The 27,905-nt window shown below is 40.7% G+C and overlaps 1 protein-coding gene across 1 annotated transcript; it reads right to left on the reverse strand.

Moving 5' to 3' along the window:
• Positions 1-98: 98 nt before the first annotated feature.
• gak (cyclin G associated kinase) lies at positions 99-27,556 on the reverse strand. The gene is made up of 29 exons (XM_084552194.1): positions 27,212-27,556; positions 23,687-23,748; positions 22,372-22,431; positions 19,809-19,923; positions 19,243-19,385; positions 18,915-19,040; positions 17,433-17,522; positions 17,115-17,250; positions 16,414-16,526; positions 14,155-14,233; positions 10,758-10,875; positions 7,809-7,858; positions 7,467-7,615; positions 7,137-7,259; positions 6,868-7,001; positions 6,486-6,680; positions 6,251-6,368; positions 6,042-6,121; positions 5,661-5,854; positions 5,291-5,446; positions 4,962-5,128; positions 4,603-4,864; positions 4,322-4,516; positions 4,068-4,205; positions 3,857-3,943; positions 3,393-3,710; positions 3,131-3,279; positions 2,717-2,893; positions 99-2,585 (listed from the first exon to the last, which is right to left on the reverse strand). The coding sequence occupies exons 1-29, from the start codon at positions 27,351-27,353 to the stop codon at positions 2,484-2,486; spliced, it is 3,978 nt and encodes a 1,325-aa protein (XP_084408320.1). The 5' UTR covers positions 27,354-27,556; the 3' UTR covers positions 99-2,483.
• Between the last annotated feature and the right edge of the window lie 349 nt (positions 27,557-27,905).

Genomic DNA, 27,905 nt, shown 5'->3' on the forward strand with positions numbered 1-27,905 from the left:
AGGTACACCTGCAAAGTTGGAGGCTTTCCTCTCTTTTGTCAGTCAACAAAACATAGGCTAATTAATAGTTCATATTTAGAATCAAAATGTTAATGGAGATATCCGAAGCTGAAGGTGGAATTAAATACACAGTATATTGAGTGCCAAAGCACAACGCTGACTTTGAGGTTTCCTGAAAAATTAGGATGTTTCTTATAAGGCAAGAAAAACCAACTTTTAAATATTTAATGAGGTATTTCTCAAAATAAATTACAACACTAATTTAGGTTGCCACAGTGAAGCCAGCTTCTATCTCCAAAATGAAGACAAGGACACGTCAAAAGATTTGCCTCCGACCAAGATGAATTTTAATAGTTTTATTTTTGCATTGAAATCTACATTCATATTAGTATGATACGATTTGGTAAACACTGCCGATGTGTGGTTTTCGCAGTCCTCCCTCTTTATACTGTCATCATGGTGTCAAAGGAAGTCTCGACATCGGTTTAATAGTTTTTTTTCTTACTCAAGTTTTGCTGGCCCCTCGTGTTGGAATTTTAAGAGAATGTGAAAATGCACAACAGAAGCAACATCTGTTCTGACATAGGAGGAAAGAAAGAAGCAAAAACAAGCAAATAATAAAAAGACATACGAACAGACAAAAGATAAAACACATCACAACACAGAGGATATATATTTGTAAAAGCACATTCGTATTAATAGTCAACGCTTTGGAAGGAAAACAGCAAAAGAGACGTTCACTGTGATCAACTGCCCTGCTCATCCTCAACACATTCCACTTATATATTATGTTAATTTTCAGCTTTAACATTAATATCATACGTCAACAACCCTTCCCCAAAACACATAACAATAAATAAGAAAAGGAGCGAATTGATTGGTCCATGAGGTAAAACATGAAATGAAAAAAAGAATTAAAAAAAAAGTTGGAATTCTTTTTTTTTGAAGACAACTAAAAAGAGTGGGAAAGGGTGAAGAAATTAAATTAAGAAAACAAACTAAAACATTGTGACGGCAGATGAGAAATCCTGATGTCCTACAAGATTTTATTCTCCACTCATGCTTTACACAGCCATTCACACAACCAAGCATAAAGCTCAGTAACAAATCACTTGCCAAGCTGGAGTCTTAACAAAGCCACTTGATGGGTGATAACATTTTTATATTTACAATGAAGTGATGATTAATTGACAAACTGAACAAACCCAAGATACAAGAACGCATAAAACTAATAGTGAAGAGTTAAATCACCATATTCTCTTTTCCATCCGTCACTTTTTGATCTCTCACTCTGCACTGACAAAACCCACACTCTAAACTAGGTGCTTAAAGAGACCCGGCATGTAGCCAGCCACCTGGCACAATCAAGCAGATAGACTCTTCTCTGTTTCTGCTACAAGAAAAAGAGCACTTTGAGGAAAGAGCTGCTGCCCGTTTTGGACTACCCTGGATTGAAATCAAACACACCTACCTCCTGCTGTTTGGAGGTTTGGTGTGGGAGAGCATGCAGTTAGCCACACTGGTGTAGCATACGAGGGTGGGATTAAAAGAGCACTTCAAAAACGACAGATCATTTGCTTGGTTTTATATAGGGCTCCAAAACAAGTTCCAAAAAGGTAGGTTGCACGTTGTAACGTCAGTCTGAGCAGTGTGCGCAGCAACAACTGTAATGGTAGAAGCAGCACTTGTAGTGTCTTGGAGAGGGAATGGCTCAAGAATAAACCCAACCAAGTGTCAGCCCCGAATGGTGCAGCACTAACATGTCCGATGTTTTAATGGATATTTTCAACAGGTCTGGGAGTTGTTTTATTTGTCCCATGCTTCTTGTGCCTGGTATGTTCCAAGGTTCAAAAGCAACGTTTGACATGTGTTGAGGCAACTAAGCTTAGAAACTTCCGACTTACACTTTGCAGACTTTCACATTGATTTACATGCTGAACAATTTACGGCCACAGTTCAGTTCCGCTAAATGACTGGTGGCTAGCGGAAGTGCCAAGAACAAATGAAATAAATGTATCCCCATTTCATTAGTGTTGGGTCTTTTTTTTTTTTTATCTGAATCCAGATAATCATCTTGATGATTTTCTTGTATTATCTGATTTTGTCTTCTTAATGTGATTGTCGCCTATTCTTCCCTCCCGATCTTTTGCAGCACCACTCAGGCAGTTGTACAGGTAGGCAGTGAGTTTAAGAAGAATCACCATATTTATTTAATTGGGCATTTAGGGACCGGAGAGGAAATTTCCACTACAGCCAGACATGAGGCAAAAGGTCTTTTTTGTTGACTGTAGAAATAGAAGAAAATAAAGTAGGAGGGAGGGAATGGTAGAGAGGACACCTCTCAGAGGCTCTGTGCCCCCTAAGGCCCAATGTGGGCTCAGTCCTGTCCAATCTGGCCCAGTCTAACCCTTGTATGGTCAGGCCAAATCCAGTCCAGTCTGGTCTGGTCTGGTCTGGTCTAGCTGGGATCCAGGCCAGGGGTTTTAGAACAGTGCTTTGGATCCTTGGTTCTCAAACTCTGACCAGGCATCGTTCAGTTCCATGAAGATCATCTTAGCGTACTGTTCATAAGGCTGGCCTGTTGCCTGCAGAGAGAAAACAGATTTGCAAATAAATAAAGAACGAAGAACACTTCAGCAATGATTAAAAAGAAGCCTTTATATCCAATTTTAGACCCTGCCCTGGCTCAATACAGTAGTAGCATATGATACTGTACCTTATCTGGATGGACAACCAGCACAGCCTTCCTGTAGAACTTCTTCACTTGGTCAGGTGTCACCAGGTCAGCCATGCCCACAGGCTTCCAGCGGGTTTCCCCCTCCCACAACACTGTGTGCAGAGTCGACAGCAGTGCTCTGATGTTTCGCTCCTTCCCTTCAATCCAGTCCAAAATCTAAAGCAGGACAAAATACAGACCTTTACTACTTTTAGAATGGAGAATGGCACTGAAACTGGTCAGCACTTGGAAGCTACTTTTTACAGGAAACTCTGCCAAAAAGTCCCATACACAGTATACCTATCCAATCAGCATATTTGGACAGCAACAGAATGGATGAGGTGACGCAAAATCCAAATTTGTTCGAGTAAAAAGGTATCCAACATGTCCCTCAATATGTAATTAGTTTGTTACCTGTAATTTAAGAGGATCCATGTCTTTTGTGATTTCCTGTCTTCTCATTTCAGCGATGGTCCTAGGTCCCTTCTGATTAAGCTTAGAAGCAAAACCCTGAGTTGACAGCAGGTCCTCAAAATCATCCTCCTTTACCTTTGGCTTGGGGCCTGCAGAATATTTTAGGACGGACATGACATTTTTTAGATATAAACAGCTCTAATCGCATGGGATTGGTTTTACCTGGGGAGGTCATGTGATTTAGAATTCTGTGAATTCTTACCAAATCCAGGCCCGCGAACTCCTCTCTCCTCTCTGCCACCGATGACGCTAGAGAAGTTGAGATTGTAGTTGGGTTTTGTGGGCTGTGCACCTGCTGGTTGAGACGTTGAGGATGCTTTGGGTGCAGATCCAGATCCAGATCCAGATCCAGATGCAGATCCAGATCCAGATGCAGATCCAGATCCAGATCCAGGCAGCCAAGATTTGTTCTGGGCTGATGTGGGTCTTCCAGACTGCCAGGGCTGGGACTGAGGCTTAGCAGAGGAGGAAGGACCCTTTGTGTTAAATGAGGGCCCAGAAATATTACTGCTGGAGGGACCTACAAAAAAAAAAAGCCCACAGTAGTATGAAGGACAATCAAAGATGTAAGTTTTTGTGTTTTCATGGTAATTTCCCCGTTTTGGGCCATTGCTCAGCTCACAGTAATACAATTATATGCAATGAGAATTTGATACCTGGTCTTACCTGGTAAATTGGAGCTCAGGTTTCCTAGGTCAGCAAAAGGATCAAAAGTCTGAGACTTGGCTTTTGACATGGATGACGGACCAGAAGCTACAAACACAGTAATAATATGTGAGGTACAATTTTTCTGAATTACAATTTTCAAGATTTTCTACAAAATGAACAATGATGATAAGTATGTTTTCGTTCACCCATCTCAAGTCCCTCCACTCACCCGTGGTGGTGTATTTGGGTTTGCTGGTGGCAGTGCCAATGCCAACAGTGGTGCCACCTGCCCAGCTGTCCCACCCACCCAACAGATCTGGTTGGCTGGCTGATGATGTCATCTTAGGGACGTCATTCACATGCTTATCTGTTAGGACACAATTATTATTTAAGAAGAAGTAAGAAAGCAAATTTGCTAAGATATTAAGGTTCTGGATAGTTGGGCCATAACAAAGGTGATGTAAATGTAGTTACTGTACTTACTGAGGTTGAAGAGGCTGGTGTTGGAAGCAGGAGTGGGGTTACTGTTAGCTGAACTAAATCCGCTGGTAGCTGAACTATCAGAAGCCAATAAATCCCCAAACAGGTCCGGTCCAGAGGCTTGTCGAGACGAAGCAACACTGGAGCCGACACCAGAGCCAGACCCCATCCCAAACGGATCAAACAGGTCGCTCATGGCTGAAACACAGGCAAAGTGATGGAGATGGAAATAAGTGGAAGAGTAAGTGGAATGCAATTATCATGTATCAGGTCTTGTTGCTTACGCTTTGAGTCTGGTGTAACATCACTGGTTGGCCCACTGAAGAACAAGTCTTTCTGCACTGCGTCTGTCTGACCAGCAGGAGGTGCAAACAAATCATTGAGGAGATCACTGTTGCTAGAAGCAGCTTTGAGACCTCCCTGGTCTCCTTGATGAGGAGCAGTGATCGCGGCTGAGGACATGGAAGGAGGTTCCAGATCAGAGTTCAACCCCAAGAGGTCAGCTGTGTCATCAAGAGGAGATTCCTGGGCTGCAGGAGGGGAGGTCTAAGGGGACATGAGAGAAGACAGAAATAAATGGAAACAATTCTTCATATTGCATAGTGTATCTGTGGAATAATATGATATCTAAAAATGTATGCACCTGGAAGTCAGCATCAAACAGTGGTTCGCTGGGGTCACGTGACAGTGGTTCTCCACTGGGGGCAGAGTAAGAATAGGACTCCCCCTCTGACTGATCACTCAGGTCCTCCTGGTCATTCATGGATCCTCCTCCTTGGCTGCCTGAGGCATCCTGAGAGCCACGCACATCTGCAAATAGATGAAAGAAACTGCTCAGTGGAAATTTTAAGACAGGAAGTTATTTTGGATATAAATCAGTTTTTTTTTTTTTTTTTTAGAAAGAAGGCAATTAGAATTATTACTGGAATTTTAGAGTCAAAAACTGTCACCACAAGAACAAAAGTACAGTACCTTCCCAGTCCAGAGTCTGGAAGAAGTTGCTGGAGTTGTTATCATCGTTTATCGGAGATTCTGGTTCTGTTGCATTCTCTGGGGTCTGAGCTGGCTGGGGTGACTCCGAGTCATAAAATGCTGAGGAACCTGGTTGACGAGGCAGCTCAGGCTTGCCTGCAGTGATAAAGGTTTAGTGTTTAGTTCACATGTAGAAGAGAATTTGAAAAAATGAAGAGACGTGTTCAAAGGGCTTGGGGCCAGATATATATATATATATATGGAGATTGAAAAGTAAATGGAATGCATGGAGACGAGCAGCAAACAAAACTAAAATAGCCGAAAGCCTAACACTATCAAACCCACAGCCTAGCAGCACAAAGCTACCCACCGAATTTACTAAGGATCTCTTGCTGTTCATCACGAGAGGAAAAAAGGATCTTGGGATTGAGGCCCTTGGTTTGGAAGCCCTCCCACGGATGGGTCTTGGCGTTGGGTCTGTCTCTGGGATCCACTTCAATGTCCAAGTTGACCTGGAACAGGTCTGGGTACTTCTCCTGGATGTCACAGGCATCCAAATCATACCTGAACGAACAGGTTGAAGGAAAAAAGAAAGTAATAACACTAGTTATTGGAGGTACTGGGATGTAAATTACTTCTGATGATACAATAAAATGTCAAGAATCATTATGGGGCCAGATGCGGCTGTAATCCAGTACAATCAAGGAAAGAATTTGCAGCAGTATGTCCTGGCTATAAGCAGCATACATACTTGGCAAATTTGACAGTGGTCGCATTTCTCGGCACAAAGCCTGTGTGGAACTGGATCTGAAACATTTTCATGGATGCCATCTGAAACAGAACAGTATTGAATTTAATAGGTACATCTGTTCAATTTCATCACCACAAACAGCAATACTTATTTTGTGGCTTCTAGGCAATATTGACATGGCTCATTGCACTAAAGATTATGTATCCCACCTTTGCCTGCAGGCGTCCTCCAAGCGTTGATCTTGCATGGTAGATCACAACCAGCACATCTCCTTGAACTGTGACATTGAGGGGAATCTCTGCTCTCCCATCTTCCATCTTAAAATCCCTGAAAAAGAGAGATGGAGCATGAGAAAATGACTGAATGAATGAAACAGTAATGCTTTTTGACATTGTTTAATAAGGGGAAAGCTGACTGGCCATCCCTGTGTGGGCAAAAACTTACTTCATCCTGTCATACTCCTGCGATGTTGTTAGGACCCGTTCATCTCCAACGTAAACCTCACAGAATGGCCTGCACCCATTTCGTTGCTTGTTGAACAGTGGCACAGGCGTCATGATGATGGAGCGAATAATTACAGGCTTGCTGTGAGGGATGATGGGCTCCTCTGCCATCATGTCACACATATACTCAATGTATCTGACAATCAAAAGCAATATTGAGATTGCGTTCTATTACAGACATATTATAAATACATTTATAAAACAGCTAATACTTCAATGTAAGAGAAACTTTGAAAACCTAAATACATAATTTAGGGTATACCAAATGAATTTGGGGTTTCATGTCCAAATATGACAGTATTAGTATCTGTGTGATTTTATACCTCTTGTGAGAGGGTGCTATGCCAGGAGGACAGCGTTTCATTGAGAACATGTAGACAGCAGCCTCAGCCGTGGTGAAAAGCCGACAGAAACACAAGAAGGAGCAAACTGCCACAGCTGATGCTGCCCTGCCATCCTGCAGAGAGAAAAGTTGAAGGTGACAATGAAAGTTGTTGCAGGTAACATGCGTCTCCTTTTTTCCATCATTTACTTATGCCTCAGCCATGACTTTTTGACTCTAAACCTGAGCATGCATGGCGGACTAACATACCAGACAGTGCACTATACAGATGTTCCTCTGGTCCTGTTTGAGCCACAGATGCATGTTCTTGCATACACTGTAGAGACTGCGGAGGTTGGGAGCACGCCGCACCTGCCAGTTACACTCTGAAACCTACACACACAAAAAGATTCAAATCTTAACATTAAAGTAACAGGAATAACTTTAACAATTGCGAATGCGCTTGCAATAATAATGTATTACAAAATTAGAGATAACTGCGACTGTTGAGTAAACAAACTACCCAGTCACAGCTATAATTTATTCCTGGTGTTCCCACACCAAGATCCCACACCATGTGAGCACACATGCACGTCATACCCTGTTGTGGAATCGAGAAGGCCGATATGATCGTTTGGAGAGGTTGTAGACAGCATAGTGACCAGCATGACGTGAATCCAGGAACAGACGGACATCCTCAATGTTGTTCTTTATCGCAGACTCCACCCCTTCTGCTGGGAAAGACATGACTACACACACACACACACAAAAAGTAACATCGGTAACTATTACATTTTAGACTTATTACTTCCTCGAACTGTTCAATGATTACGAAGCTAGGATGTCACACTATCACCGTCATTTTGGATTGCATAACTTCCATTAGTATCTTATATGAAACAGAATGTTTAAAAGTGGTTTCAATGAGGGGACTGGGCCTACCTGCTATTCTGGAGGTGATGTATGAAATATCCAAGTCTCCTTTGGCATAGCTGGAAAAGAAATTACAAGAGGGCTTATGAAAATGTACACAACATGGTAAGGGAGGACGGACAAAAGTCAGTGTTTACTACAAGGAATAAGGGGGAAAAATAAAACAGTTTGACTAATATCTAGGAGACTACACACAACTAACAAGCTAATGACATGAGCTGGTTGAGAAACAAGCAAATGGCTTTATATTAAGATATACTAATGTGTCCGAAACCTAAACATCAAGGGAGGATACACAATTTTTTTCCAGTACCGATGAAGGCTGTCTAACAAATTATGCAAATTAGATTAAGACACTCCTGGGATCTTCTTTCCTCTGAGCTTTAAATGTAACCAGATGCTTGTTGTCATGCTGGAACACTCATCTTTGCCAATAGCTCTTTGGGGTTAAGTAGTATTGGTAGGTAGGGGATGTAGAAATAAGTCAGTGAACCTTGCAGCAATTGAAATCACACTGGAAATATGACAACAACAAAAAAAAAAAGCACCAAGGTTCTCACTGAATATTTTAGTATGTACAAACTGTACGCCAAGCAAATAACTTTATTAGGACACAGAGGTGGTGCTGGTTAAAACACATACACGTAGCTAAAATGATTATTTAGCAAGCAGTGGAGCCAAACGATTAACTACCATTCATCCGTTCATTCAGTCACTGTTGCAGGACAGTGATTCCCAACCAGGGTTATTTGTACACTTGTGGGTACTTATGAAGTTGCTTGGGCATACGAGCAAAGATTGTAGACCAATTTCCAAAAAATCTAAGTCAAAAAAATATGAATATGTTTGCCCACCTGAAATGCACGAGAGAAAAGTTAGTATAGCAAGTGAGAATATTAGACTAGTTAAACGTTCAGGTAACCATTTATAAAAGGTTACCTAAAACAGCTGCATGTGAATGTTAGTGCTGCCTTACGTAAATGTAACGTTTGAAATCAAGTAAATACAACTCCTGCAGAAGCAAAAAATAGCCTCCAGATTAAAATGCTTCTTCAATAAAGAAACTTTATCAGTCAATTAAGGGCATGTACTGAGATTTTACAACTAGAAGGTGCTTAAACATTTGCACGTCACAACTACCATTTATTTTTTTCTTTTCCATTTTAGCAAGAGCTAGCAAAAGACAGCTTCAAGTAATGACTACAAAGTTCAATTAGTTATCCAACAGTGATCGACACATGGTTACAATGAATAGAGCTTAAATCAAATGTAATTAAAACTGATGAAAGCAATGGATGAAATATTTAAAGATAGTGGATTGGTAATTCACTTAAAGTAATAGAAAACTGTTTGCTAAAAGTATGACAGGTTGAAATTAAACAAGGTGTCAGGGAAGGGTTACTTGTGTTTACTTGAGACTGACAAGTCGGTGGGACAGTTGGGAACCACTGATATATAAAATGTACGGATGAGACTGTCTGGATCTGCTTAGCTCAAAGTCATGCAAATTAATAGGCTAGATTAATTGTAACAAACTTTGAGGATGTAGAATTTTTATTGCTTTCTGGCATATACAGACAGGTCTGATGCAAGTGCTCTATCAATCAGACCATCGTTACTATGCCATCAGCTCTAGAAACTTACCAGAGAGTAAGTTTCACTTGCTTTGTTATTTAGTGATGTCGTTTTTCCACCATCAATAATACTCATCTGTCCATGCGCATCACGCTCCACATTCATTCAAATTAATTACTGAATGTGTGATGTTAGAATAAGCAAGCTGTGATGACGGACACAGCATGGCAAAGGGCTCCGTACGTTTCTGTTCCCCTAAATCAAACACACACTACAGAACACACAGAGTAGCGCATGAGTTGACGCATTTCACCGACCCATATTTACCTTGGGTTGCTAGGTGATGCACACATAGTGGGACCATGAGGGATTGGGACAGAGAAAAGAAACAACAAAAATATAAACGTAACGACCAAACAAATGGAGCAAGATTGATGATAGAATAACCAAATGAAACATCAAACATTAACTGAAGTGGATAGTGAGGCTATTAAAGGAACACTTTATTAATGTTATGGACAAGTTGAAAATAAGCAGTCAGTGGCTACATTTACATGTGTCTTCTGACTGAAATTATTCATCATGATCATACAATCATATAATGATTCCAACTTAACTGTACATGTATGTTTTTTTTCGTTCCCCAAAACATAATTACGTGTTGCGATTTGTGTGGTTACATTATGTAGATGATTAAGGGAATACTGGTGTCCGTGTAAGCGTAACCACTTTCACTGGTTGCTGTGGAAAAGTGACTAGACTAGGTTAGTCCATTTTTCCATTAACCAACTCTTAGAATTGGTAAGAAGAAGAAGTACTAAGTGAAAAACCTGCAATGAGGATTGTCTTTTTCAGGGAGAATCACTACTGCATCCTCATAACTATAGAGTGGAGAACCTCAATTCAGAAAACCAAGCAAACAAAATGTTCCTTTAAGGTAAATCTGGTAGCAAGGAAGGACTGCATATGAATGGTTGCATAGACAATTTGCAGGTGTGCATTAATCTATGCAGTCTGATGAAACCGTAGAGAAACACAATGATTGAAAATCGACAAACAGCATTTGGTGGATAGCTGAATTAAAAACTTTTTGAAAGAGCAGAATGAAATACTTTTAGAACAGGAAGTGAAAATACTAATTGTATAGCAGTACCAAAGCAAACCAAAGCTTGAACTGTCAAGCTTGATAACCAGGCATGTTTGGAGTTACAGTAGATGGGGGCAAAACGTGAAAAGTTTAATTGACTATCAAGTCAACTCCACAAGTTAACAAATACACATAATAGTAAATGAACAATTAGTAGCTGTAATGTATGTGACTGAAAATGGAACAGGAATAAATACAATAATACCATTTATGGTGACAAGGTTAGAAAGACTCACCTGGCTACTGACTGAATAACCTTAGAGGAAGTGTCCTTTATGTTGGTCAGGAAGCGCTCTGTTCCTCCTCTTAAGATATCAAAGAGGCCGCTGCCTGACTGATCAGGATCATACACGCCTGTAGACATCAAAAGAAAAAAGAGAACATACACTTTCAAACACTGTAGCTTAAGAATTGAAACAGAATTTAGTGAGTAAACATCAAGGCAAGTCACCAATGTCATATGTTAACATACAGTATATATACCAAACATGCATAACATTAGGACCACCTTCCTAATATTGTATAGGTATCCCTCGTGCCTCCAAAACAGTTGTGACTCATCAGAGAATGGACATGGGCCTTCTGAGGGTGTCCTGTGGTGTCTGGCAACAGAATGTTGTTAGTGGGGGGCCTTAGGGTCCTACGGGTTGAGGGGAGGGACCTCTGTGGATCATCCCACAGATACTTGATCAGTTTGGGATCTACTGAATTTGGAGGCCAGTTCAACACCTTCTGCTGTTTTTCGTGTTTTTTGAGTTGTTCCTAAACCATTTTTGTGAGTGTGCTTGCGTCGGACTGCATCCTGCTGGGGATGGCTGCTGCCATCAAGGAGTGTTACTGCTATGGGGTGGGGGTGTCTGGTCTGGTCTAGGTGGGTGGTACATGGGTCAAAACAACCTCCCCATGAATGCCAGGTCCAAACGTTCCTCGCAGAACACTGCACTGTCACAAGACGGGCAATGTAATTTACTTATCCTGTCGGTGGTCGTAATGTTATGCCCAATATTCAAATGAATTTGTCTGTGAACATTCCACTAAACTCAAAGATATTGCAGCATTCCTCAGTACAGAAACACTTCAGTTCTGAGATGTTGGCGGGTTTCCTCACATGAACTCCTTGGTTCAGGTCCTTCCACAACAAATCTATTGGATTGAGGTCAGGACTTTGATTTGGCAATTCCAAGTTTCTTTTTTTTCTTATTGAACCATTCTTTAGTAAAACAACTTGTGTGCTTGGGGTTGTTGTGTCACTGCATGACCCTTACAAGACCTCTTAAGATTCAGCTCAAAGATTAAGCTCTTTTGTCCATGCCACCATTTTTTCAAAAACAATCCAAGGCTGTGAACGACACCCCAGTCTCATTACATTGATTGGAAACATTGGCCTTGAAATCAATTTATAATCCTAGAGGTGCACCTAACAAATAAGTAAAACTGTTTAATCTTCCTGAATAAACAAATACCAAAGCATAATATTTCTGTTTTTGTTTGACTGGGTTCTCTTTGCCTATTTTCAGGACTTGTGTGGAAATCACCTGATGTGTTGAGTTATTTTTATGCAGGAATGTCAAGAATTCTGAGGGGTGCAAAAAGAAAAGTGGCACTATAGTCTCAACTGGAAGAAACCTCTATTTGGTGGATGCATATGGCACAATGTATGTCAGTGGAGAGAACAACACACAAATACACTACATTGCTAATTGTGCACTGGTGCACAGTCATGTTGGAACAGGAAGGGGCCTTCCCCAAACTGTTCCGACAAAGCTGGGAGCATGGAATAGTCCAAAATCTCTTGGTATCCTGAAACATTCAGAGTTCCTTTCACTGGAACTAAGGGGCCAAGCCCGGCTCCTGAAAAACAACCCCACACCATAATCCCCCCTCCACCAAACTTCACACTTGGCACAATGCAGTCAGACAAGTACCATTCTCCTGGCAAACACCAAACCCAGATTCGTCCATCAGATTGCCAGATGGAAACGCGTGATTCGTCACTCCAGAGAATGAGTCTCCACTGCTCTAGAGTCCAGTGGCAGAGTGCTTTACAACCCCGGCATCCGACGCTTTGCATTGCACTTGGTGATGTATGGCTTGGATGCAGCTGCCCTCTTCGCACTGTTCTTGAGCTAATCTGAAGGTCTGTAGCAACTGATTCTGCAGAAAGCAGAAAGCATCCGCTGACCCCACTATTCATTTTACGTGGCCTGCCACTTTGTGGCCGAGTTGCTGTCGTTACCAGTCACTTCCACTTTGTTAGAATACCACTGACAGTTGACTGTGGAATATTTAGTAGTGAGGAAATTTCACGACTGGACTTGTTGCACAGGTGGGATCCTATCACAGTACCACACTGGAATTCACTGAGCTCCTGAGAGCGACCCATTCTTTCACAAATGTTTGTAGAAGCAGTCTGCATGCCTCGGTGCTTCATATTATACACCTGTGGCCATGGAAGTGATTGGAACACGTGAATACAATTATTTGGATGAGTGAGTGAATACTTCTGGCAATATAGTGTATCAGAAATGTACCATTACTGCAAATTGTATGACACTGATAAGAAACAATAAAGTCACTTAAGCAGTTAATAAAAAAGTCAAGGGCATTGTTTGTTCAACTTCAGGCTAATGCTCTGGATAAGATCTGGGCTTTCAGGTGCAGTGGAGCTGCGTGATGTCGAGACACACCAACAGCCAGTAGGAGCCACTCCTCGAGGCAAAGAACAAACATATTTTGCCTTTCGACAGATGGTTGACTGGCAGTGGAGAAATCCTCTTAATGGACAGCAGACTGCTTCCATTTGTGTGAGTGTGCGCGTGTACAAGGGATTTGTGTATATGTACTGTATATATGGAGAATGATAACATTACATTTATACATAATCAAGGGAAATGTGATTTTTCTTACAACATACCTTCAATAATATAAATGAATTAATTCAAAAAAGCTAAATTAGTTCTGTATTGAGCTTCTGTGCTTTGCTTCGGTATATTACAGATATACTACAGAATAGGGAATCACAGTCATGATGCCACAGTCTAATGTGCACATTGTGGAAGTTTGTTTCTTCTGATTAGTGACTGCTCTTCCTTTATATAAACTGAGCATGCCAGCCACCTTTTACACAAGCTGTGCAACATGAGCCTCTTTCGCTCAAGATCTTAGTGTGTTAAAAGAATGACTGTATAACTGAGCTTTGACATGGAAACATGTAGAGAGGAGAGCGTGCTTATTGACAAACACAGAACTCTGCAGCAGTTTTAAAATGTTGATATCTCCCACTTATGATAAGAAACTTCCTCATTTATCAAATTAACATATATGATGATCTGGACCAATCATGGTTAAAAACAACTAACCTACTGGCTGTTGCCAGTGGCTCCTGTCCTCAGAAGAGGATGAGACTTTTAGTTGCCGCAAAGTTAGGTGGAATTAAGTGTCTCGCCCTGTCACTGCTCAGTGGCTATTACAGTTTAGCAAATCAATTAATTGCTCCTTTGGAAAAAGGAGACTGAATGACATAATGGTATGAATATGTTTTCCCTTGTGAATTTGGCATGTTCACCTGTAAGACAAATATGTTACTGGAAGAGACTATCCCAATCACACATTCCCATCCAAACAAACCTTTACCTGCGTTGTTGGGGACGTTGTGGATCTGCATGGGCAGCTGTGCTCCGTTGTTGCCAAAGCCTCCGTTCTGCTCCAGCAGCTGTAGACATTCATAACCGTCATACACTGGACGCCAACAGTAGTATGGACTCAACATTGTGCCAGGTAGTTCAACAAAATGAAACCTATGCAGGTAAAACCTCTACTGGAAACTGCTTTAAAAACTGAAACTGGAAAAGGGTTTTAAAATGCTAAAAATCCATGACTGCAATGAATGAAAACTTTTTATCTCAGTCACTAAATGGAAAGTGAGCAGCTGAGAAGAATTCCAACAAGTAGATACATTATAGCCATAAAAACTTGTGCTGGATGAAATAATTGTCCGATGAGGACCGTCTGGGCCTGTGTTACAGCATCCAGACAGTCACGGCGTCTCTTTTCCCCTCCGAGTCTACCGGCGTCCCTGTTTGTCTCTCAGTATCTCACTTCCATCTCTGCCCTTTCGATCACAAGTTTTCTCCTCTCCCTCCTCTGCTCCATCTCACAGTCTGTCTCTCCATATGCCTGTTCTGAGCTGCAGCAGACAGAGGAGGAGAAGGAGAACTAAGGGAATTAAAATCTCCTTATCTCCAGCAGCGAAACCCCTTCTTAACCCTAATCAGATTAGCAATCGCCAAATCTGCCTTCACTCTGCACACGCTTACCAGCCCCATATATCTAGTGATATATAATCTGTGCCTAAATTTACTCATTTATTCCTGCCCATAAAAGCACTTTTAGTTTAGGACTGAAACACTAACACGTCCATGAAACAATCCCAGCCCAGTCCAGTCCAGCACAGAAGAAGTGGGAATAAACCTGGAGATTTCCGACACTGAAATCAGCTTTATACAAATCACAACTATAACTGAGGATTTAGTGATTAGTACCAGATTTGTGGAGAGAATCGTAAAAGGCTATGGCTGCTAATTTGGCAATGGTGAGCAAATGATTTTCTATTCCAAAGCCTCGACTAAAAATCTTAAATCTGATTGAACTCAATTCGTTACTGTGGATAGAAAAAATGCCACTTAAAGTACAGATTTACTGCACAAGTCTTGGTATCACTTCGTGTTTGTTTTGTATTTCAGTTCACCCAATTTCCACCTCTGTGTGTGTCTCTGTCTATCTGGGCCTATTAGTGTCAAGCCAGCTGGGAAGAGAGGAGCCTGGGAAAGAGAATACAGACTCCTTTGTGTCCACAATCGTGTGTGTGTGTGTGTGTGTGTGTGTGTGTGTGTGTGTGTGTGTGTGTGTGTGTATGTGTTTTATGTGAGACTTAGTGAATGTAACCAAATCTGCAATTTGAGGTCATTCAAATCTGTGTCCGCATGTTTCCACACGGAGTTGAGGAATAAGCCGTGTAGTCAGCCTGTCAATATCTTGAGGATGTGCTCAGTCATTCACGTCGTTTACTACAAAATATACACTGATAAGGCATAACATTATGACCACTGACAGGAGAAGTGAATAGCATTGACCACCTTGTGACAATTCTATGTTCTGCTGGGAAACTTTTGGATCTGGCATTCATGTGGATGTTACGTAGACCACCCACCTAGACCAGACCAGGCACCCCCACCCCCACATAGCAATGACACTTCTTGATGGCAGCAGCCATCCCCAGAAGGATGCAGCCTGACACAGGCACACACACAAAAACAGTTTAGGAACAACTCAAAAACACGCACATAGTGTTGACCTGGCCTCCAAATTCACTAGATCCCAAACTGATCAAGTATCTGTGGGATTATCACAGAACCCCCTCCCCTCAACCCATAGGACCCAAAGGCCACCACTAACAACTTTTTGTTGCCAGACACCACAGGACACCCTCAGAAGGACCATGTCCATTCTCTGATGAGTCACAACTGTTTTGGAGGCACAAAGGAGACCTACACAATATTAGAACGGTGGTCATAATGTTATGCCTGGTCTGTGTACTTTGTGAAAGCTGTCAGGTGCTAGCCAAAGTATGTAGTGATCTCAAGATGAAGACTGAAGACAGAGAAGAGACACACTCCTAAATAAAAAGAAAATTAATTCCTTTAATAAATTGTCTATTCGCCATCCGAGTAGTGATATTTCTTAAAATGCTAAAATCAAATTGTCATTAACAAAAGTTAAAATATTGACTGCATCAAATCAAGGCCAAAGTCTACAAGTAGTAGAAGATCTGAATACGCTGTGACAGAACTTCCTATCCTTCCTAACCACTGTATTTTTTATGCACACACTCACCTCCGTAATGGGAGACTTGGGGTTGACGTTGCGTGCCGCTGCTATCTCCTGGAGCTGGTTGACTAGCTCTGTAATAGACAGACGCTCCTCTGGGTTAATCTTCAACATAGAACCTAGAGAACAGGAGGAGAAAGAAGAGATGGGTTTAAGTTCGAAGAGAATGTTAAACACTAAAGAAAAAGGTAACTATGGAAATTATCAAATGAAGAATGAAGCTCATGGAGAACGCGGTTAGAAACACGGTGTAATTTTTCTGGACAAACTCATTCATCAATCATCTCTAACTTTAGAGGTGCTGTGGGGGTTGAAGCTAAGTTGAAGTTAACTGCACTCGTGCACCTTCACTTGATGGAAAGGAAAAAATGGCTCCCACAGGTGCCATCCTACACTGGCGGGCTGTTAAACGCCACAAACCTGAGTTTCGAGCAAGCATAGCAATAGCAGATACAAAAGCATTGATGAACAAATGGACAGTCCAAAGACATGCATGTTAGGGTAACTGGTGACTCCCGTAGGTGTGCATGTGAGTGGGAACGGTTGTTTGTCTCTCTGTGTTCACCCTGTGATAGACTGTCCAGGGTGTACCCCGCCTCTAATCCAATGACAGTGACCCTCTAAGGATAAGCAGGAATAGATGATGGACGTTTGTAGGGATGGATGGAATAAATGGACTGACGCATGAATAGGTTGGCAGTACGTACGTATGAGGTCGTGATACACGGTGTACTTCATATCGTTTTGAGGGATAGAGTATTTTCCGTTGACAATTTGCAGCTTTGCGCCCTCTTCAAACGGATGCTGCTTAAAACACAACAGGTAGAGGATGCATCCCAGGGCCTGCATAGGAGCAGATATTTTAAAATTATCAAGCAAAACTTTATGAAAACAGAAGAAAAGTGTGTTAATCATGTCAAAAGGTCCACAAAATTAACAAAGACTGTCTATTGTAAATGCAATGTGATGCTTGTTAAGGATTCCACATAATTGGTAAAAAGATAAAAAAAAGTCCAGGCTCTGACCCAGATATCTTGTTTCTCGTTGATGGGAAAGTTGGAGTAGAGATCGATCATCTCTGGTGTTCGGTATGCTGGAGTGGTGTTCCTTGTGATCTGCAGGCAAACAGAATTAACCAAATAAACACAAGTCAATTATCCAGCTGCAGTCAGATGCTTGGCTCTGACACAAATGTTTAAGACATATTTTTTTTCTCTCTGAACAAACATGATAAAATTCTTATAGAACCTTGGCAAAAACTTCTTTCTCCTGACCCAAACTACTCTATGGACACCTTGCATGGCTGCCCACTGCTCCAAGTATGCTCACTTTGATGGATTAAATGCAGAGAACAAACTCCTTGTATGTGTGAACCATAGACTGTATACAGATGGTCAATAGAACAGCTTCTCAAAAGTGAAGCCAAAGCAAGTAGGGCTCCCCCTGGTGACTGTCACCAGGGGGACTGCAAAAAATCCTGATTGATCGTGATCGGAGATCACTTAAACGTTTGGTGAAAAACAATTGAAGAAAAACAACAGAAGAAACTCAGGGCAGTGGTCAGACTCCCCCATCATTAATACAAGATCTTGGTGAAAAGTTAATGCAACACTGGATGGAAATAAGTCTTGTGACACTGCAGAAGCTTATCGAAACGATGCCACAGCAAATGCGTGCTGTAATCAAAGCTAAAGGTGGTCCAACGAGAGTTTGTACCTTTTTTTTGGTGGCGACTTTTTTTTGGCCAGGCAGTGTATATACAGTACATGGCGAATAAAGCGAATTTTAATTTCGAGCAAAATGCAATTAAGAAACATATTTTAACTAAAAGATTTTACACGCAGAACTTTATCATAAAATGCAGTTACCTCAAGCATCTATTTTGTGCAATTAGCCTAAACGCAGGTGTCCGGTGGACTTATTAGATTATTAGATTTAGCCACGAGGACCTCTGGTGTCCTGCACACTGGGGTCATCTGTGGCAGAGCATGTGTCTATGTGATTATGGTATAAATATGATTAACCTGGTGATCAGTGCTTCCTGGACCTCCTGTAGATGATTCAATCAAAGCTTTCTGGTTTCTGTCGATCACCCTGATATCATTATTGCCACTGATCGTCTGAGAGATGTTTTTGTCTCTCTCAATTTATGAATTGACTTTCATAGTGAAACAAAAGGATTTAATATGCAAAGAAAAATGGCTGTGCTTTTTGATAGTTTTGCAGTTGCACCCTTTATATATGGGTGAAGCAGACTTCAACATATGCCTCGCACCTTTTAACACTAACTTGTTCAAATCGGGACCATAGAGCACACAGAGAATACCAATGATTAAATAGATTCAGTTACAATGCAGGAACAATGTACTGAGTAACTCCTTCAGAATTCATTTTTATCAGTTGTAAAAATGTATCATACAAGAGGGAAAAAAGAAACATAAATCTTAATAATTAGTGTGTTGTATAAGGAGGACCACGTTGACCATGATCTTTGAGTGTGTGTGTACCTCATCCTCCACCATGGACCTCTTCTGTGCTGACCAGCTGTAGTCTGGGTAATGTGACACTGTGGTGGCGCTGCCAAAGTCACACAGCTTGATAGTGCCCTGGTTACTAATCAAGAGGTTCTCAACCTGCAATACATCAAGTTCCCATGACATTTAATTACTAATCAGCAATCCTAATATCCCTTCATTTAAAGCACCATCAAGTGTTATCCTTTAAAATCAGGCAGAAGCACTATGGTACAAAATATCACAGTGTAATGGTCTAATTCAATCATTCATTCTATGGATTTTCATCATTAACTAATCCAGCTACCCAGGACAGACCCACCTTGAGGTCTCTGTGTATGATTGGAGGTTTCTGTTTGTGCATGTGCTGCACGGAGCGGCATGCCTGGTAGAAGATTTTCAGCACGGTGTCACATGACAGGGGAGCCCTCTGCTCAACACGCTTTATGAAGTCTACCAGCTGACCTGAGGCAGACAAACACAAACACATAGATGAATGTAGATCAAAAAGTGAAAGGCTTGTATCACACAAAAATACAAATACAACAATAAAATGAAGAGTTGCTTTGCGGATATCTTTGAAATGTTTGAATGATATAAACGTTATTTGATTATAAAGCTGAAAAACTGCTGAATGAAAACAAAGCTTGCTGTAAGTGAACAAAAAGGAAGAAGAGCAGGAAATAGGAAGGCCACTGACAGGAAACTTGCATCACACATGCCTTTCAGTTAAATTTACTGAGAACCAGTACCTCTGATTTCCAACACTTTAATGAATGAGTAATCACTGATTCAGCAACAATGACACACAGAAAGTAATACGTAGCAGACAAAGCAGTTCGCAAATTGAGGGAAGTGTCTTTTTTGTGTTGTGTTGCATGTCTTTACCTTTACACAGCTCAGTGAGGATCAGGAACTCAGCCTGTCCGGTGTCTGATTCCTCTTTACTGATGGACGCGGCAGAGCAGAACTGAACCATGTTTGGATGGCCCGACAGCTTTTTCTATGGAGCCAGCAGGTCAAGGAGCATACAGAATAAGGCTTGCTGTGATATCAAGGCTGTCATCAGAAATGTTCCCTTCATAATCCAACATCATAATCACTGACTGGTGACAGATGCTGATCACTTTTTAGAACTAGTAAATTGCACAATTACTAAAACTTAAACACCCCACCACTGTAGCACAGAGTAGATCCAATGGCTTTCCAATCTCAAAAGTCTTTAACGTTCTATCATGTTCAATAATGTGTCTTTGCTAATAAATGATATATATAATAAACAACCTGTTCCAGAATTAGGTCAAATTTAAATAAAGCTTAAAATTTGTTGACTAGTATCATTGAAGCTTAGATAAAGGTAAAATTTGAAATCGGTTGGAAGGAATAATCATCTACTTTGAAAATAATCCATAGATTAATCAAAACTCTTATTCATAGATTAATCAACTGAAAAAATAGTTTGTTGCAGCCCTAAATCTAACAGATGTTTCAGAGAGCATTTTGTAGGAAGAGTGAGAAGTGACGAAATTAGGACGGTGAAGGTGAAGAGTAACTTTTCAGTTTTGGACAATTCTGATGATTTCAGTCAACAAAATGTGCCTTTTATACAGTGCTCAGAAAATTAAAAAAGAAAAAAAAATTTGTACCAAAAAAGTTTCAGCTGCTTTGGTGTTAATGAAATTAGCAAAAGGTGCACTAGAGGGGCAACAACGAGACGACTCCCAAAACAGGAACGGGTTTACAGTTGGAGGCCACTGACATGTTTTCCTTTCTGATCTTTTCTGACCGTTTCACTTGTTTTGTATTTGGCTAGGGTCAGTGTCACTACTGGTAGCATGAGGCAATACCCGGACCCTACAGAGGTTGCACAGGCAGTCCAACTTCTCCAGAAGGTTTGCTGTGTCTCCCAGTACAGTCTCAACAGCATGGAGAAGATTTCAGGAGACAGGCAGTTACTCTAGGAGAGTTGGACAGGACCGTAGAAGGTCCTCAACCCATCAGCTGGACCGGTATCCGCTCCTTTGTGAAAGGAGGAGCAGGATGAATACTAATAGAGCCCTACAAAATGACCTGCAGCAGGCCATTGGTGTGAATGTCTCTGACCAAATAAAACAATCAGAAACAGAGTTCATGAGGTTGGCCTGAAGGCCTGATGTCCTCTAGTGGGCCCTGTGCTCACTGCACTGCACCATGGAGCTCAAATACCAGAACTGGCAGGTCTGCTACTGGCACCCTGTGCTTTTCACAAATGAGAGCAGGTTCACCCTGAGCACATGTGACAGACGTGAAAGGGTCTGGAGAAGGTGTGGAGAACATTATGCTGCCTGTAAAATTGTTCAGCATGACTGGTTTGGTGGTGGGTGACCCGACAGTCTGGGGAAACATATCAATGGAGGGACACACAGGACTCTACAGGCAAGACAAAAGCACTAGGTATCAGGAAGAAATCCTTGGACCCACTGTCAGACCCTACGCTAGTGCAGTGGAACCTGGGTTTCTCGTGGTGCATGACAACACCCAGCTTCATGTGGCGAGAGTGTGCAGGCAGTTCCTGGAGAGTGAAGGAATTGATACCACTGACAGACCCCAACGCTCGCCTGACCTAAATCCCTTTGGTCCGTCCGACGGCGACAGGCTGTGTCTCAGGCTGTCCAGAAGCTCAGTGATGCCATGGTCCAAACTGGGGAGGAAATACCCCAGGACACCATCCATCATCTCATTAGGAGAATGTCTTGACGTTGTCAGGCATGCATACAAGCATTTCAGGGTGCCTTTGAATTCCGCACTCTGCAGTTTGATAATTTCCATTAATCCTAACAAATGATCTAGTCCATATCAGTATAGATATCCCGCATGATTTTTCCCCTTTGAGATCTGATGTAAATCAAAGTGTTCCTTTGAGTATTTCTGTCTTGCCATGGAAAAAGGAATTTACCAACAACTGTGCCTTCACCATGTGCTACACAGTAAGTAACTATTGCACAACTGTAAAAGAGATCTTTCAGCATTTAGCCGGTGAACAAATTGGTTGTTAGTTCCACTCCTTTCTGCTGACAAAAACTTTAAGTCCATTAAATAAACCCCCTAGAAGCCATTACAAATAGCAGCTGCTTTGGTTTCTAGATACATAAAGCGGTCTTTGAAATGATTTAATTTATCCTGGCAAACACCGAATATCAAATCTTGGAATGAAACTCCCCCCGAAACACAATGAAACGCCTTAGAAAGGATTCACAGATGACAAGCTTTAAAGGACAGAACCAAACTGTAAATAAATATTAGTTTTGGTATTGTGTGGGGTAAAAAAGCTACAAGGGATCTAGTAATGACAGTATACTGAGGTTGCATTCCACAATCTTGTGGTGTCATTGGTATAGTTTAACTTGCCTTTGTCACAAGTCACAATCAGGAACAGAAATGCTCGATAATGATCACAAATGATAAAGGATACCATGAAGCAGACTTCCTGTATGATTTCTTTGTTCTTCTCTTCTTCGTTGGACAACAGCCTCTGAAAAAATAGCATGCGCTGTGAAAAGGAGGAAACTGATTCACAGGATCAGATTATCATTACATTATAACTTCTGGTTATGGTGACTGGCAAGCTCAGTGGCCACTTTCAGAATCATTTATTTGTCTTGCATTAAAACTGCAAAGAGATTGCTTTGGTATGGGGGATTGTTGCACTGTGTTAGTGATATGTTCTGCATTGTGTGTAAAAGTAAATATATATAGTATATATATATATATATATATATATATATATATATATATATATATATATATATATACTTAAAAACTGCAAAGAAATAATAGCTGAACTTGAGAACATGTTCAGAAATGCCAGGAAACTTTATAAGTTAAGTATGTAGCGGCTGGGGTCCACATGTTTCTTCAAGTCCTGGCTACGAAACAACCTGATCAAGGATTGTTTCTTGAGCAATAAGATCAATAAAACAGAAGGATGAGCAGCTGCTCACATAAATTTTTTTTTTTTTATTTCATAGCATATTGGTAGAATACCATACTATATATGCTATCTTGCCAGTTCACTAGATACACTGCTGAATACTAAAGCATTCTATTATAAAAGTCGTGCAATAAAGCTTCATGACTGTTCCAGTGTTGAGTTTCTGTTGAAACAGTGTCAAAAAGCAGTTATTCAACTTTTTTTTATTTTATCTTTTTGAAGGATACAGTCTGTGGTGCTATTAAACTGGGTTGAATTAAACACTGAGTGCTTTTGTTATTAAGCTCAGCCCACTGAATAAAATGGGGTTGTCAAAATAATAGAAACATGAGTTGGTACAACACGATACAATTCGATAGTACTACAAACCACAACCTCCAAAATGAAAGAAAGAAAAAAAACAAAAAACAACAACTCTCACCATAACTTCATGGAGCTAAGATTTAGTTCAGGACTATTACATTAGAATACATACATTTACTACTGTATCTAATGAACTGGCAAGTGAAAGTAAATAGGAAAAGGGCAAAATCTTCCAGTTATTATACAGAGAAGCATCTTGTCCAACAGGTTATGTCCAGTTGTATAGAAATTCAGAGCATGTTGTATTTTGCATACTGACTACTATTTTACAAATAATATGTATTTATTCATTGCAAATAACAAGTAAGTGCTGTAGAACGCATAATGCGATTATTTTATAGTCATTCATACAAACAAATGAGTGAATTAAGACGCAGGGCAATACTGGCTCCATTTGTAAGGAGCTCAGTTTCCTCCGTGAATACATCTTTACCTTAAGGGCATAGTCTTTGCCACTGCTCATGTCCTGGGCCTCATACACGAAGGCAAATCCACCTAAAGACAACAAAAACAAAAGTGAACGGATGTCATTTAAATTGTTTAGTCGATGTTACTTCTACACACCTAGTACATGCAGTCTTAAGCTCTTACAATGAGTCATAATTACCAATTTCCGATATCTGGTATATTGCACCAACTGTGTGTAACAGAGCTGGATGTGTTGTGATATGATCTAATGTACCTATAGTCTTGAATTAAAGTGAAAGCAATTAAGACAAACAAAAATTGAACACACTGAATAGCTGATTATTATCAATAATCAAGCATTTTAGGGTGCGACTTCCATTACAAGGTGCGAATACCATCAGCACGACCAGACATCCAATTTCGATCCACAGGAGTTGATTTACTGTGTTTTAACTACCGACAAACAGCACTAAAAGCTTCAGCAATGCCACAAATGGTATAATCACAGACTTATCTGCTGGACATTGGGCAGCCATAGTGAAGAAGTTTAAGCTTCTTCTCAACCCTTATGCTTCTGCTAAACAACAATGAATATCCATCTTTTTATTGAAGGCATGGTAGAGCTGCACTTGTTAGCCAACTATAAGAGAGCACAGAGAATGAGTTTTGACTGGTAAGGTCAATCTTTTAGAATAAAGAAATGGAAAACATCTTTGCTACTTCAGTGTCCTAAAATGTATGTTACAATAGACTTTATTGATCCAGTGCAAGGAAAGTTAGAACAACAAGTTTTCAGGACAATATAATCAAAAGAGCCTGTTTTTCAAAAGGATTCAACTTCGGGGTATGTAGAAAGCTTAGAGTAGACATTATGCCCCGAACTCACACACTATTAGACTGACCATGTCATAATTACTGACCAGTAGTATATCATATTTCCTTTCTGCAACACTCTGTAGCTGGTGCACAAGAAACTTTGGTTTCCTAATTCTTTTTCAGGTGTGTTTCTGTGCTCACAAGTAAGTGCTCTTAGCAAGCCACAATCCAAACAAGGAAAAGGCTACGTTACCATGGTGATGAGTAAATCAACTACTAGCCTGCTTTGCTTTGTGAAACCTTGAGAAATGTACCCTAAATAAAGTGATTCTAATCACATCCAGATGCATCCTGGTTTGTTTATTCACTGATCTAGTCCGGAATTCAAACCAGCAACCTCATGATCTTGTATACGTATCTGTTTAACATGAAAGGATGAACAAATACTTTACTTTATTATAAACACTTAGCACAAAGCACCACTGCCAGTGCATAATTTAATGTACATTACAAGATTTGCATTTAATACCAGTCACTTGAAGCAGGCATACCCTGGCCTGAGGGGATCACATGTCTTCCTCTGTTTTGTTCTGGAGGACATAAGGACTGAAACTCTCAAAAGCTTCATTTCCTTCGTTCCAGCTTCCTAACCATTCCAAGAAAAACACTGGAAAGGGGGATAAATGAAAACATATTTTCTGAGCTTGAACTAATTTCATCTCACTTGGGTACAATCTTTGTACTTGTGTTTAATAATTACAGAAATGCTGCTAGTGAAACTGACAAAAAAACTGACCACTGCACTAAAAAAACAGTACCATCAGGTTACAGCCGTCCCTTGTATATCACCAAAGATCATGGTGAAGGAATACAACAATGGCACTTTTCAAACAGCAGGATGTGAGTTTGAAACGAGCAGAGTTTTGGTGTAAAATGATCTCCCCTTTTACCATCTGCTTTGATTTTAAAAGGCCAACCATCATGGCTGAGGAAGTGCAATCAAAACACTCTGATTACACAGATTTACTCTCCGATTTAGTTTTTAAGAAAGTTAAACAACAATTTCAGTCACCAGTTCACTGTCATTTATAAAGCCAGAATGTAAACCATTAACCAGTGCCACTATCTCAGTTGTGAGCATTTCTCTCTTTTAGCATCACTGCAGGTTGACTAATGTGATGGGTGGGGTTATAAGTGATCATTTTCCAAGATGCTGAACATATAAACAAATATTCTGAAATGCAGATGGGGCTAAATACATCAGAAATGCAAAAAGCGCACATGGCAAATGGCATTTTCGAATTCTGAAGGAAAACTACTCAAATCAAAAAACGAATCATTAAAAAAAAACTGTCACAATTAGTGAGGTGTTTCCTAACAGGGTGGATGGAGATGGCTCACACTGAAAGTATACACTGCAAGGAGACATGGCAATTTCTTCACTGTCAGTCTGGTTTTAGTAGTCAACTCCATTTTCTAAAAAGCTATTAGTTAGTATTGAGTGTCTAAAATGAGTGCGGACATGGTCAGTTTTGTCTTAGAGCTCAGTCACACATAGCTAAGCTACGGTTACAGAGTTAAGTCACACATAAATAAGAATTTGATACAATAAGTTTTTTCAGTTTTGTAGAAATTTCAGGATTATAAATACGTACTGAATTTCTGATGTCAGGATATGGATGGTTGATCCAATGGTTGATCTGACAAATGAAGTACTTGGTAATGTTCTATCACAGGTTTATCCAACTTTATATAGTTCAAAGAATTGATGTTTACATTTATTGATATTTGTGATGAAACCTGATTTACCCAGTATTTTTGAAAAAGCTACAATCCAATATATAGCTCTTTCAGCAGCTACAACTACATGACTAACCAATTATAATAGTATAGCAATAAAAAGCATAGACACATTACTGAGGACTGCCTTATACCACAGTGGGGATAAATAAAAGGAATTTTTGGAACCGAGCCATCGCAGATACACTGGAGCAGTCAAAATGTCTGCTGTGAGACACGTCTAAGTTACTGTACTTAAACAAGCAAATACAGAAATACAGATGATGTTGACTTATGTAGTACAACATGGCAAGAATGCGTTCATTGTGTACAATGTACATTTGTTTCTAATGTAGTGCTGTGCAGAAACTCAAGGGGAAAGGAAAGATGGATCCCTCGATTTCACAAGAAACAATCCTACAACGCTCTGTAAAAATTCTGACAAGATATGCTTGTTTTGTTATTGTTAGCATTGTTCATAAAGTTTGAGGCTTGTTGTCATCACTGGCATTAATGTGCTATCATAACATTCCTTACGGCTATTTATACCGTGCTGTTTCCCTTGAAGCCAAGCATGTTTTTGGTTTGAGGTATGCAGCAAACTATGAGCTGGGCAGGCAAGTAGAATGCAGCTCTGCGTACATCCACACGGCTCTGACTTAAAGCACAAACAGACAGGAGACAGTGAGGCGAACTGAAAGTTAGACTTGCATTAGCATCTCCTTCACAGAACTCGATCTGAAAATCGATTTACCACTTGTTAGACACCCTCACAACCACATTATCCACCGGTGTTTACATGGTGACTCACAGCTCCGCACTTGCAAACGCTTATTGTCATTGACTTCCAATGGAGGCAAGTGACCAGTGCTAGCATGCTAGCCAGAGCAGCCACCTACCAAGCTACGACGCGCAAGACGTGATCAAAATTTCTAGCAGTTGTACATTCTCTCACCTTCCGCAATCACTCTTTTGATCCTCAGTTTCATGTCGCCCAGCTCAACGACTTGTCCGACGAAGTCGTTCTGGTCCCGGCCGGCCGCTCCGGACGAGCCGGGCCCGGCTAGGAAATCCAGTGCCGACTGGAACAGGGACATCTTATCCTATTTCAGGCTCACAGAGGCCGCCTCCAGGAGAACGAATTAGCTGTCTGGATCCTCGCCGGCTCAGCAGGAAAACTATATGGCACTTTAATCTGCTATCAAAACTTGGAATCAGGTGATATTATTCTTTCACTGGAAGCAAACATCCTCTTCCTGCCTTGAGACCGCTCTAGACTGACGAGGCCACCATCATTACAGTGCTGACTTCCGTGAAAGTTGATGACGTCAGGACACTAATCAGTCATGTGACCGAGGAAAGACAAAAAGAAACGCGTTTCTTTACAAGTTTTGAAATTGTAGACATGTACAATTATTTAGAATTATTGTGTCGCTAAACGGAATGTTTTTTTAGTTTTTTTTAATTAATACAAACATTGTACTATACGTCAAGAAACTGAGAGACTGTAAGGTTGTAAACCCGAGTGGATTATATCTTTATATCTCATCTCTACGGAAGCGCTGCTGGTACGCCAGAAGAACGGATCAGTTTCACGTTATAACGTTTATCTTTATTACGTAATATTTTCACGTACAACTTTCACGTTG

The sequence above is a fragment of the Chelon labrosus genome (genome assembly GCF_963514085.1).
Source record: "Chelon labrosus genome assembly, chromosome: 9".
Taxonomy (NCBI): Eukaryota; Metazoa; Chordata; class Actinopteri; order Mugiliformes; family Mugilidae; genus Chelon; species Chelon labrosus.